Source organism: Pelecanus crispus, chromosome 8 (genome assembly GCF_030463565.1).
Source record: "Pelecanus crispus isolate bPelCri1 chromosome 8, bPelCri1.pri, whole genome shotgun sequence".
Classification (NCBI taxonomy): domain Eukaryota; kingdom Metazoa; phylum Chordata; class Aves; order Pelecaniformes; family Pelecanidae; genus Pelecanus; species Pelecanus crispus.
Window position 1 is genome coordinate 19,620,576 of NC_134650.1, and position 14,042 is coordinate 19,634,617.

Genomic DNA, 14,042 nt, shown 5'->3' on the forward strand with positions numbered 1-14,042 from the left:
TTGCACTCTCAGTCTTGAACACCATTGCAAATGTGGTGCTCCTGCGTGAATCCATTCCCCCTTCTGTGTTGCTTGGCAAAGTGTCCCTGAGAGCACATCAGAGGCTGGTGCCCTCATTTCACTCATGGTGAAGAATGCTGATGATAAAAACCCAGGCCTGTCCTGCTGCTGTATTTCCAAGTGGATGGAGCATTCAGCCTTGCCTGCTTGTAGGGCTGCAAGATGCTTGTGCATGCCTGAGGAGAATGGGACTTGCAGAGGTACCTCTTTGACCTGTGACATTGATTTTCCAAAAAAAGACCATGTTTGGATGTATTTTTGCGTAAACAGCAAAGATGACCCACCCATCTGTTGTATTTGAGTTCTTGCTCTGAAGTGAGGTGTGGCCTACAGCTCCTCTTCAGAAGGATTAGTGGAAACATACTTTTTTCATTGTTGTTTTCAAAAAGAGCTGTCCTGTGTCTCTCTCAAGGCCCACCTTGAGTTGCTCCAAGCTCCTCATTCAGCTGTGCTGTCACTGAGGACAGTGACATGAGGTCTTGAGAGGTCCAGGATGTACCAGTTGTTCAGTGCCCGCAGCTGTGTGCGCATCAACCCTGAACTGCCCTGGGGTGGCATGTGCCAGCTGTGGGGACGTGTGGTCACGCAGCCTCCATGTGAGGTCCTGCCTGTGAGATAGCACCCGGAGCAGTGCAGGGGCAGTGGGCAGGAGACCACAATGGTGGTGTGGGAAGGGATTGGTCATCCCAGAGAGAAGGAAGCTCTGCAGCTGGGGGTTGAGATGGTGACTTGCTGGAGACAGCTTAATTCAGGAGACTTCAGTCAAGGAGGCTTATGTTTAAGAGCTGTCGAGCTGAAAAGCTCCAAGTTAAGGAAATATTAAGTTTTGAAGCTTAACAGCTTGTGATTTTTTTTTTTAGGGAAAAATGAAACCATGGAGGAATATAAATCCAAGAAGGCAAGCCCTAGGATTTTATGCAGTGCAAAGGATGGGAAGTGAAATTTCCCACCGGTTTGTGTAGGGTTGTTTGCAGAGGTTTGTCCTTGTGTCTCTTCAGAAGCATTCAAACAGCTCCCACATGCTTTCAGAGGGGAGCTGCAGTGCTCCTCAGTGGTGGGACCAAGGACAGCCTGTGGGCATCCTCCCTGTGCAGGGCAGGCAGGACACCAGAGCAGGGGTAGCCATGCTGGGGGCATGCACCGGTTGAGGGGCCCAGGGCACCAGAGGTGCGCTACCCAGAAGAACAGCGTATTGAACTAGTCCACTGGTCTCCTTAGCTTGAGATGTCCATCATTTTCAGTGATTTAGTTTTCCTCATTCCTCTGCTGATAAAGCACTGAGATTTGTTTAATGGCTCCAGCTCTGGGGCCCTCAGCACAAGACGGACATGGACCCGTTGGAGCGGGTCCAGAAGAGGGCCACAAAAATGATCCGAGGGCTGGAGCACCTCTCCTACAAGGACAGACTGAGAGAGTTGGAGTTGTTCAGCCTGGAGAAGAGAAGGCTGCAGGGAGACCTTATTGTGCCCTTTCAGTACTTAAAGGGGGCCTACAGGAAAGATGGGGAGAATCTTTGTAGCAAGGTCTGTTGTGACAGGACAAGGAATAATGGATTTAAACTAAAGAAGGATAGATTTAGACTGGATATAAGAAATTTTTTACCATGAGGGTGGTGAAGCACTGGAACAGGTTGCCCAGAGAGGTAGTGGAGGCCCCATCCCTGGAAACCTTCAAGGTCAGGTTGGATGGGGCTCTGAGCAACCTGATCTAGTTAAAGCTGTCCCTGCTCACTGCAGGGGGTTGGGCTAGGTGACCTCTAAAGGTCCCTTCCAACCCAAAGCATTCATGATTCTGTGATTGTGGTGGAGCTTTCAGAGGAATCTGAGGTTTCAGTTCCCAAATCCCATTGAAATTCAGGAGGTGTTTCAATGGAGAAAAACTTTTGCAAACCCTGAAACCTTGGCTGCTGAATAAGAGGCTTTGTTAGGTTTTTTTCTTACAAAGTAATGATACACATCAGAGTAAGGGTTGTAGCATGCTGGGTTCTCCCCTTGCATGGGGTCATGAGACATGCATATGGTCTAGAACTGGGAGAGATGCTGCTCTTGCCTCTGTTCCCAAGAAGTCCAGGAAGGGCCGTTGTCTGCAGAAAGTCTTGGGAGCACCCGTGCTCCCTCTGGAGCTGGGATGGCCTGTCTGCAGTGCTGGGCTGGCTGGTGGCAGCTTTTGGGATTTCCTGGCTACCTCTATCCTCCATGGACTCAGGGCTCTGCCCTGCCCCAGCTCTCTCCCAGTCTGAGGAAGGCTGTCCCAGTTTGTTGTTCCTCTTATTAATGCTACAGAATGAAAGCTGCGATGCTTGATATCCTATTATTTGTATTTCTTATATTATTCCATTATTCTGTTATTTTATGTTTGTTTATATTTGGCATGCATTATGTACTTTTTCAGTCTTCATTCTCCAAGGTGGGAGTTCCTGGTAGCCAAAAGAGGCCTCCCTGGTCATGACAGGGAAAACTCCAGCAGAGCTGTGCTGATACATCTGTGTAAGCTCTTGCTCACTGTTAAGGGACTTCAGATCATTCCTCACAACTATTCTCTCCTTAATGCTGAATGATGGATGTGTTGTCTTTATCCGGGCTCCAGATAGACACCTTCACCTCTTTCCAGCTGGGCTTCCCAGCAGCTATTAAATAGCAAATACTTCATGCTAAAAAGGTGGGGTCATGCCACACTTGCATCTCAATAGTGCCAGTCTTCAGGTGTCTTGACTAAGACCGTAACCCACTGAGGTCCTGGGTCACCATGTGGGATTGATGCTTCTGTATTTGCAGGATTAATGTGTCTAATTGCTGATGCCATCCCCACTGGCTGGCATGGCATGGTGCAGTTCATGTGTTGCAGGTTGGCATCTGATTTGTGGGGCTTATAAAGCACAGCTCAATGATTACAAGCTAAAAACTTGGTGAGCATAAGGCACCCAGCAGCAAAAGCACTATTTTGCGTTCTTTTTTTAGTGTAGTGAAGGAAAGCTGTTACACATGTTCTGATTTAGTGTTTCAAATGCTTGGTGTGGGAATTCAGCATTTCTGCTTTCACTGTATTTATGCCTTTGTTCGGTGTTTCAGTTCATTTCCTATGCCTCCATGCATTTTCAAAGCCTAGGCAACCAGCAGAGCGATTGCAGACACACATTGGGTCTGTGTTGATCTCCCTGGCTCTTCATCTGTCTCGGGGCTCGGTGAAATCCCAGTGTAAAAGCTGACGATGTATGGTTTGGGTTGCTTTTGTTCCTCCACACATGGTTTGTTTATGTCCAGGGAGCAACTTCAGCGTGCTAAAACCTAAATTCCATCTGGAGTTGACTGATAAGTGAGCCTTCCCTATGCCTTTTGGTATGCAGTGAAATCTGGGAGCTTCAGGCACTGAGCTCAAGCACCCAGCAGCTTTCCAGCCTTGCAGCTGCTGTTTGACAGTCTGCAGTGAAGTAAGGCGCTGGGGACCAACCATAGGTGCAAAGCACCAAAATTGCTAAACACCAAATCATCGCATGCTCTGCTGGTGTTCAAACCATGCTGATGCAGGACTACAGAGCCGCTGCTTTCTGCTGCTACCTGTACAACACGGGGGAAGCATCGCAGGGTGCGTTAGCAGTGTTAAGGGCTGAAGAGGGCTACAGAAAGTGAACAAAGCGGTCCACCTCTGCTGCTCCTGGCTGCCCTGACCTGCCCCACTCTAAGCACCTTTTCTGTGCAGTTTCTTGCAGGGCTCTGTCTCAGGGGATGCATTTTCATTTAGAAATTGCAGCTTTGCTTGTTAACCTTTTCTATGCTTTTCCCTTTCTCCTCCTATATGTGAGTATCAGCAGGGCTGTTGGCCATGCTGCCACCTACCACACCGATGACTTGCAAATTGCTTGTAGAATTTTCATGCTAATATATATATGGCTCTGTGCTTTGTGCTTCCAGTGCTTTGAACTGGGACTCTAGCCCAGTGCTTTGTGGCTGGCTGAATCAGAGTCCTGACCTGTTTGCTCTTCACTGTGTTCCTTCTGCAAGGTTGTGGCTGAATGTCATGGTGCTAAGGCTTAAGTCCTGTCCTCCTAGCTATCAGTTCAGGGTGGTTTTGAGGCAGCTTTTCTGTCAAATGGCAGTAACTGCAAAGCATCCCCTCCCTGCCTGCCTGTCCAGGCTATGTGGCAGAAGTGTTTCTAAAAGCCATTCTTACCATGGGATGAAGTTGCTTTTTTGTGTGTAAACTGGATAAAGACAGAATATGCACCACAGCCCTTCTAGAAGTTGTCTTTCCTTTTACTGAGGCTTTAAAATTTAGAAATATTCTTCAGGTTGATTTTCAGTAAGAACTGCTTATTGAAATGACCCAAGGCTGGAGATGCAGAAGATGACAGGAGCAAACAGTGCACAGGTTCACTCACCAGCGGCAGGGCTAAGATGTAGAGCTGAACTTGGTCTTTGTAAAACATCAGTCCATGTTTTTTTCTTTTTCCTTTAAATCTTGGATCTAAAGGAGAAAGGGCCATGGTGGCATGGCGTGCCAGGTGCAGTGGGGCTGGATCCTGCACCATCCTTTACTGCCGGCTTCTCATTCACATTCCAAAGGGGCGTCCAGTGGGTGGGAAGGTTTTCCACTCAAGCATGCTGTTAAGTCCTTGGCTCCATTGAATGGGTTTCATGCTCTGTGAAATGTCTGCTCGTTGGGTGATATGGACCACTGGAGCAGGGCAAGGGAAACTCATTTTACTGGGGGCACCTTCACAGCCCTACAAGCAAAAGGTCATGCTGCTCAGACTTTGATTTGAGCTGCTGAAGAGCAGTCACTGATCCAATAAGCCACCGAGGCACTGTAGGACATAGTCTTAATTCAGGCATTTGCATGGGTGAGTGAAAGGCAGTAACCCTGGGAGATCCCAGGGAGCGTCCTGCAGCGCAGAGACTCTACCTGGCCCGTGTCTTGCTTAATAAAATGTCGTGAACATCAAGGTCTTGGGAACATGCTGTGCTGCCCTTTGCACCATGAGTATGCCGTATGAAAAATAAAGAGCTTAAAATAAAGGTGTTCATTTTCTAGTGGGTGTTCACTCTACTGACTGGGTTTGTGTTGGGAATCAGATCAAATAGCAGCCTTCAGCAGTGAAGCAATAGGCATGGGTGCAGAGCTCTTCATATTATAGATATACACACATATATTCATAACAACATGCAGCTAAGTGATATTTCTATTTTGTCACAGATACATGTGAGCTGCCTCATCTATTTTCTGTGCTCAACTGTGTTCTTCAAGGCTGGTAGCCTGAGACTCACTTAATATTGGTATTATTCTCCAGGTAACTATTGGGATTTTAAAGATTAAAGGGGTTTATCAGACTACTGAGGCACAAAACACGGATCTAGTTTAAATAAAGAACTCGTGGTGATTGCAAATGAAATGTTTTCATAGTTGAAAAGAGAAAAATCCAATGTGCCCTCTTGAAAACAACCCCCTGGGTGTTGCCCTGGCAGCTCTTGCTGTTTGAGGTGTCCAGGTGCCTTTTGCTCTGTGTGGATCCAGTCCCTTTGGCAGCCAATGCCCCAGTTGTGTGTGGTGGTGGGAGGCAGCCATGCTGCTGGCACATGGCATGTTGGCATGGGCGGGGCCAGTATCACCTGTGATGAGTTTTTCCATGTGTAGCTTGCAGCTCTGCTGTAGCTGCTGTAATTTTCCCTGCTCTCGGGGGAACTGGGATTATAAATGTTAGTGGCAGCTTTACCAATTACTTTGCTAGCTGTGCTGCTTCCATCCAGGTGCAGCAGCTCTGGGCTGGCTCAGGTGTTGGGCAACACTATCAGTTGCTGTCTAAGGAGCCTTTTCTCAGAGGTGAGTGATGGGGCTGCTGCAATGCAGAGCCGCAAAGTGGTGGGATGGGTGCTTGCGGCCGCTGTAGGGACTTTCATCCCTTCCCCAGTGTATCGCCAATGGCATTTCTATATCGGACTGGTCTTACGAAGGCACCCTTTTCTACAAAAACATGAACTTCCCTTTAGATACCGTTTGCATCACTGGGGTGTACAGGTGTAAAATATTGTCCTACTTAAAGACCCTGAGGTCCTCAAGGTGAGCCCATGTGTTGGCAACATAAAGCAGCTGATGCGCTCACTGAAGGCTCTGGTTGTGTTGGAGAGGGGGGCAGGCCATGCGTGGGATGCTTTGGGTTTGAAAACCTCACCAAGAAATCCTGACTTCCGTATTACAGTTGCTGAGTGTTTTCTCTTCTCCTGGAAGGAGGAAAATGTGATGCTTTCAACTGGCACAAAATGTCACCTGTATGAAAGGTTGAGCTCTGAGGCTTGGCAGGATGAATCTAGGGCTTAATGGTCATAGTGCAGCAGCTTGGCACCATCACGGCAAGGATGGGGACCAAGTTTCAGTTTCCCGTTTTCTGCATGGATCCTGCCTCCTCAAGGATAACGCTGGGGTTGGGAAGAGAGAAAGGTGACATGGGCTGGTGGAGCAGGAGAAATCTCATTTCAGCTGAAGGTGACATCCTTGGTCTGGTGCGGTCTGCGGTGCGCTGGCCATCTGCAGGAGGCTTGGCAGCCTTTTCCGGAGCTCTGCTGGGCAGAGGGGCCATGCAGGCTTCCCACAGCCAACCTCTACCATCTTTCGCCTCGGCATCTGATTTATGGCAGATCGATTTTACAGCATTGCATTTGTGCCTAAAGAAGAGTTAAAGGGAAAAAAATTACCTAAGGAGGGCCAAAGAAACCGTTGGGGCCTGACTCCTGCCCTGGGGCTGTTTTTGAGACAGTTCAGATTCATTTTTTGATTGCTCTGAGTTTTGGTGGTCAGGAAAGCCAAGAGGAGGAATCAAAGCTCATGATCGCAGATGACTACAAGCTGCTGCGAGTGTTAGGGAGGAATTATTGCCTTCTGGCTTTGCAGAACTGCCATGTGCATCATGCAGGGTGTCCTTGGGAGGCAGATATTGGGACTTAGCAGGGTGATGGGCTGATGCATGTGGAAGGGCTGGGCTTGACCCCACGCTGTGGGGTTCCTTTCCTGTGGGTGACTGAGCAGCACCCAACGGCACAAGGTGGTGTAGGCTGGGTTCCTCCCCACCCAAACTGCTTCGAGGAAAAGAGTCACTGGTGATGATTAGGAATATATTGAATATTTTCACATCTAGGCTAAATGCTCTCATCCTGTGAGTCCCCAAATTCTGTTTGTCCTGTTTCTGCGTGGACATCTCAGTGAGCTCAACTTGCAGGGCTTGGGAGAGTGGCTCTGATGGTCTTGGCCATCCTTGGAAACAGCCTTCAGCTGTGGCAAGGTACCATGGGACCACTGTGATGGGGATGCGTGGTGCCACTGATGTCGGTGGCATCAGTAATGGACAGCAGTTTGGATTTTTTTTTTTTTTTTAAATTTCTGGATCCATAAGACCAGAAGCGTAAAGTCCATTAGCTATATCATATACATGTATTATTACTGGAAGTTTTGTAAGAACTTGCTTTGGTAACTGCTTTCAAACTTCTTAATGTTTTCTGTGCCTCTTGGGCCTGAAACTACGGGCTGAAAATCACCGTGATTTGGTGTTTGAAGGGTCCCCAGTGATGACCTCCGGGGATTAAAGATGCTGCTTGATTTGTGGCTGAGAACACGGGGGGAGCGAGCGAGCGCTTCAGTCCCCACGGATGCGGGAGCAGCAGGGCCAAACGCTCTGCGCTGATGTGCGCTGTTATTCGAGTGGAGAATTTGGAAAGCTCAGAGTTATGAGCTACGGTTATGTTCTCACTTAATAAGGTGTTAACTGACGTTAGGCTCTCTTCGGAGAGTTAGACTATGCGTGGAGGTTAACGGTTCCTGGCATTTTGTCTGCTATAAACGAGGTTTCAGAGACGGGGAAAGAGTTACCGCACGCTCTCAGCGTGTGAATTTTTTTCTTCACCTAAAAAAAAAGACCCGAGGAGGGGGAAGCCCCTTCGGTTTCACCCCGAGCTGCAGGAGCGGGGCGGCGGGCGCGGCGCGGCGCGGCGCGGCGCGGCCGCTAGGGGGCAGGCGAAGCGTGCCGAAGCGGGCGGGCGGCGGCGGCCGGCGGCCGGGGAAGCGCCGGGCAAACCCCGACAACCTGACCCCGGTGTAAATATCCCGCCGTGGGAGCCGTGCCGGGCTCATGGAGCCGGGCGGGCGCGGCGCTGCCCTGCCCGAGCGGCGGCGGGGCCGGGGGCCGGCGGGGGCGGGTGCCCCGGCCCGCGGGGGGCCGCGGCGGGGCTCCGCTGCCGCCCGCCCGGGGCTCGCCGCGGACGGGACACGCTCCTGCCCGCTCGGAGGTAAGGGTGCAGCGGGCCGGGCCCCCGCCGCCCCCCGCCTCGGCCAGGCGCGCTGCGGGAGCGCCCGCGGCCGACGCCTGTGTCGGGGGCGCGGAGCGGGGCGGCAGCGCGGCCGCCCGGGGGGGGGGGGGGGTTCCCCTCGCGTTTGGGGCGAGCGGCGGCACTGCCCGCTCCGTCGGGCCGGGGAGGGGGCCAGAGCGGCGCGGCCCCGCCGCAGCCCCTCTCGCTTCCTGCCCCCCGCCCCCCCCCGCTTATTTTTTTAAAAAAAGACTTTGCTCGCCGCCCCTGCCCTGGCGGCCGGGCTGCGCAGGCGGTGCCCCCTCCGTCCGCGCAGGCGGTGCCCCCTCCGTCCGCGCAGGCGGTGCCCCCTCCGTCCGCGCAGGCGGTGCCAGCCCCGCGGGGGCCGCCCGGGCGGGTCCCGCCTCCCGCTCCGCGCCCCGCGCATCGCCATGCCGCCCGCGCGGAGCGGCGGGGCGCGGAGCGGGGCGCGGCGGCGGCGGCGGCGGGCGGGCGGGCGGGGGGCCGCGGAGAGGCTTTATCCGCCTCGCAGGGCTGGCCCGGGGGGGCGGCGGGGGGGCACTTGCTGATGATCGGAAGTTACTGACAATAAGCACCTTCATCCCCCCCAAAGGCGGAGAGAGAGAGGGAGAGGAGGAGGAGGAGGAGAGACAGGGGGAGAGGAGAGCTGATGCCTAAGCGAGTCACTCGGAGGAGGCAAAGCGGGCGGTACCACAACTTCTCGGCGGCGCGGAGCGGCGCGGAGCGGCGCGGAGCGGAGCCCGGCTGCCGGATCGCTCCCATGTCAGGGCGGCGGTGGGGGACTGCACTCCGCTAGCGTGAAGCCACTCACCTCCCCCCTCTCCTCGCCCAGCGATGTATTCACTGCTCTCAGCCTGCACTTGCCTGTAAGGATTATGGCATATTTTAAAATATTTTTTATTGTTTTTTTTTTTTTTTAATTTTTTAAATTGTTTTTATTTTTTTCTAAACTTTCATTTTGGAGGCTCCGGTTGCATTTTCCTTGCAATCAGGTGGTAATCGGGACCCGAGCCTTTTTATAAGCAGAGCGTCGCTCTGCACCCTTAAAAAAATTGCAAACAAAAACAAAGCAAAAAAAAAAAAAAAAATCAACTTTAACCATTTTACCGCATCATTTGATCTTTTGTTGCTTTTTTTTTTTTCTCCTCTCCAGATGTTTACATTTCCTGCTGCTGTGCTTTCAGGTACAGGTACGTGTCTTTTCTGTCCTCTTTCGCTTTTGGTTGTAAAATAGAAACAAAGGCGGCGTGCTGACCTCGGAGTGCCAGGCAGTTTTGGCTAGGGCTTTCACTTTTTTCCCCTCTAGTTTTTATAGCCGTATTAAACTGATCCGCACGCCAGATGCTGGAGTGTCACTGGCCCTGGAAAGGGGCTGCCCCTCTCGCTGAGCTCCTTTTCGATGACCGCTTGTGCTGAGGCACCGCCGGCGCGGCCGCTGCGGGCGCTCAGCCGCCCGGTGCGGGCTGGGGCGCAGCCGGGTGCGCCGGTAGCCTGCCGTAGCGGGATCCTCTGGAGTGCATTAGCCTGGCTAATGATGTGAGAGGGAGTGCTGGACTCTCCTCCTTGCACAATGTTGATTGATGCACTTGCCTTGGAAGAGCAGGCGCTCTCCTGCTTGCCCTCCTTTTTTTTTTTCCTCCTTTTTTTTTTTTTTTTTTTTTTTCCTTTTCCCCTCTCCTAGGGAACTTACTCCCAAAAACTGATACTTTGAAAAACACGAGTTTCCATAGCCAGGAGAAGGAGGCTGCGTGCTCCCTCCCCATTATTCAGTAGAAAGCCGTCCAAGTCAGATCCTGCCTTTGATCCTGCCTCGGCAGGAATGAAGCCGTTGGAGGAACACCCTGAGCGGCGAGGCTGTGCAGCCCAGGCGCCCACGGGATGAGGACGGCGGCTGGGGGTGCCGGGGCGAACGCTGCCCCCCAAGAGCCCTGGGGCCACGCACCTCCCTGGGATGGGGATTTTAGCTGGGCATCCTGGAGCAGACCCACCTGCGGGGCTGGGCAGAGCAGGTGCCCCTGCCCTGGTGGCTCCAGCCCACCGTCCCGCTGGGGCTGGGGGCCGCTCGTGGCACCCCTCAGCCCCGCGCGGTGCTTTGGCCGGGATTGCACCTGCTCACCCTCTTGCACATACCCGATGGCAGCGAGGGATGGTCCTGGTTGAGCACAGCTGCAGCCTTGGAGGGGGCTCCATTCCCTCTGGCCAAGCTAAAACCCAAACCAGCCCCATCCCCTGCTCCCCAACCCCTCAGAAAAATCCCCAGTCACATTTTTTTTCTCATCCCCTCTGAAAACTGCAGCTTGAACCTAACACCAGCAGAACCTCCCCTCGGCGGAGCAGCCTCCTCGTCAGGAGAGGATCCACAGCTGTAAATTACCCTGCGGTTGGAAGGCGTTTGCTGTATTTCTCCAGTGCGTTTTTTTTTTTTTTCAAGCCCGAGGAGTAACAGGCTGCGCAGTGCTCGCAGCGATGGCACCCTTTGCAGTGGGGAGACGTTTTTTTGCGCTTGTGCGGTAACTGAAGTTAATCAGCCCTCCAGCCCCCTCCCTCTCCCCCTCCCTTTGGTGCTTTTAGTGAATCAGAAAAAGTTTGGCTGGCTGCCTGGAAAGCACTTGCTAAAATCTGATCTCTTACTTCAGCAGCCTTAAAACTTGGGAAGTTATTGGCATTTATACAGTTGGAGCTCGCAGGCTTCCAAAGCAATAAAATAATAAAAAAAAAAAAAAGCTTTGCACTCTGGTGCTATTAGAACCATACTTGCTCCATTCCGTGCTGATTTTGCAGCATCTTGCGGGATTTGAGGCGGGGGTTCTCTGCGGATGGGCACTGTGGAGGTGTCCTGGGCCGTGGCTGGAGGGGTGGCGGATCTCGCTGGGTGTTACACCGAGAGGCGAGCTCTTTTGGCGATTAGTGTTGGGAGCCAAAACGTTAGATTAGTCATACTCAAGGGCCTTCGAGTGAGTGTTTACAGTATTAATGGTAGATGAAAAGATGTGAATGCTGTAAGTTTTTATTGCCCATTTTGTTACACTTTCTTTCTGGATTTATTCATGGGATTACATGTTTTGAGCCTGAATGGGAGCGAGGGATTATAGGATTTCTTTTATAATGATCAGTTTGGGTAGGAGTTAGCCTTTGGTGAACTGGAGTAAATTAATGCATCACTTAGGTTTAATATTTATTTAGGCTAAAGGAAGTTGTTTAGTTTTGCTTAAAGGGCTCTGTGTTGTACTGGGGAGATTTAAGAGCGCCTGAAATGGATTATATTCTAAGGCCGCCTTTCGCCCTCCTGTGCAACCATGATCAGCGGGTTGTCCTATGTGTTAGTCTTAGAATTACGCTCCTCTGGTGCTGACTGTTACCCTGTGGCTCTGCATGCAAAGGTAAAAATCCCTCCAGCATGCATTGGGGCTGGACGTATTCTGGGGCACAATACCATGGCTTGGGTGTTTTGTATCTTTTATTAGTTACTCGTGTACAAAGACTGCTCTGGGTTGACATGCAAGCTGCCTGCAGTTAGGTGGTACGGTAGCTCAGCAGCTGGCTAAAAGCTTTCTTGTAGACCCTGAGCCTGCCTCTGCAGCTGCCCACAGGTGACCCTTTCGTGTGTAGCATCACCCATGGGTGCATTGTGGCAGGACCAGAGAGGCGTTCCCCAGCCCGGACTGTGGGAAGGTCAGAGGGACAGGAGTTTTCAGGAGCAGGATTTAGACTCCCGGATGGGTCGGACTCCTCCAGGCCTTTGCCATCAGGTGACATCTCCACTGAGGGACACTGGGGAATAGCGCATGGCGGGTCAGAGGGGAGCACTGCTGGAGCACAGGCGATGCGTGCTGGCGGCTGCGTGCTGGCCCGGCCATGAGTGCAGCCCTGTACCTTGCAGGGCTGTGAGGAGGACAGCTTGTTCTCCGGTCCCTTCCCCCGTGGCAGCAATGCCCCTGTCTTCTTTTCTTTTCTTGCATCTTGGGAAGTTCCTGTGCTGCTTGGGGTTGCTGCAGTACCAAAGGCAGCAGGGACACTGGATATGCTTGGGGACACTGGAGAGATTAATTTATTTATGCAGGTGGTTCTTAGGGATGCCCTTTCACCACTGGTTACTAAACTCTCCCCCTGTTGCTTATCTTTAGCATCCTTCAGTTTAATTCTCCTGCTGCCTTTCCACACTTCCAGAAGCAATTTGTCCTCCACATGCTTTTTCCCCTCTGTATGTCCCTGAGCGGTTTTGGGTTTGGCTTTGGAGTCAGTCCCTGCTCTTCACATGGGCGAGAAACTCCAAGAGCACCTTGCGTGGATGGAGGGGATCTTCTATGCTGTGCCAGCTCTGGCAGCCCCAGTAGCACTTAGGAGATCAGGATCAGGGACAGGAGACCTCAGGAGCTCAGAGGTCCCCATTCACTGGGGCAGGTGGGGGCTGGAGACAGCTTCGGTGTAGGCTGAGCAGTAGGATATGAGGTTTTGGGTGCTGCTCTGGTTTGCAAGAGCTTCCAGCTCTTCTGCCCCTGGCCACCTCCAGCTCATTGTCAGCTGGAGTATGGGACGATGCCAGCGCGGGCTGCCCCAGCCATACCGTAGAGCGGAGGCTGGTGCTGCCTCAGCCTCTTCCCTGCCCTGGTAAACCTCGGCGTGTTCTTCTACATGACGTGCATCTGTCTTAGATTATGAAGAGGTCCCTGATAGGGCCAAATCCTTTGCTTTTAAGGCTCTTGTAGGTTAAGATCCAGCTTTGCATTCTGATCCAGAAGCAAACAGGAGGTCAGAGGAGTGCGCAAGGCAGCACCGGGCTATTTTCACATCTGCTGGTGTTGTGTAAGAGGAAGGCTGCCGCACGCCATGCCAATAGCAACTTATGTTTCTCCTAAGCTCCTGTGCAGCGACAGACAGTTATTGTTTGGGGCTTTGTAAAGTGAGACACAGAGAAGTGTTGCTTCCACGCGTTCAGTGAGCCAGATCCTGCGGTCTGGCGAAGCTGCGCACAGCACATGTCGGAGGCGTGAGCCTGCTGAGCAGCTCCCTCCCCTCTCCCTGTCTGCTCCTCTGCAGCCATCCTCCCCGGGGGCGGTTGGATGTGAGTGCCACCGAACGGCACCAGGGACATAGTTGTGGACAAGCCAGAGCGTGGTCCTCGTCACGGCGTGCCCGGCTTGCCTTGCCACGGGGCTCCTGGCCGCCCCTTCTGCAGGCGTGAAGCGGTGCTGGAGCCAAGGGTCCCTGCTTGCCCTGCCCTTGCCCTCCTGGTGGCAGCGCTGGTGGCCAGCACGAAAGGCAGGGTGCTGGACAGCATGGCCCCAGCGGGGTTATTCTCATGTCTACCCTCCCTGCAGATGGGCACCTACCTGCCCTCGCTTTCCTTGGGTGGCATGAGCATCTCTCTTGAGATGGTGGCCAAGGCTGCATGTGCTGCCAGGGACGGAGGCTCTGGAACTTGGGCATTGCTGTGTCGCTCTTGAAGCCCATGCTGTGGGATAGGGCCAGTGCTGCTTTGATGCAGCTTACTGCTCCGCTCCTCGCCGCAAAGCCCTGCCTGCTGAGACTCGGCAGGGGCCCGGTGCCCTGCAGCTCCCAGGCTGGGAGATCCTGTGCTTGCCATCTCCACTCAGCCTGGACTGGGACCACCGAGTCCTCAGCACAGCAGCCCCGTGCCAGCACCTGCCTCCTGCTTTGAGAGGGTGTCTAAACCCC

The 14,042-nt window shown here is 52.9% G+C and overlaps 1 protein-coding gene across 1 annotated transcript in view; it reads left to right on the top strand.

Moving 5' to 3' along the window:
* Window positions 1-9,015: 9,015 nt before the first annotated feature.
* The window catches only part of FGF18 (fibroblast growth factor 18), a 75,190-nt gene continuing 70,163 nt past the window's right edge, over window positions 9,016-14,042 (top strand). The window contains 2 exon segments of the mRNA XM_075715479.1: window positions 9,016-9,069; window positions 9,071-9,232. Coding sequence (XP_075571594.1) covers window positions 9,016-9,069; window positions 9,071-9,232 — 216 coding nt within the window.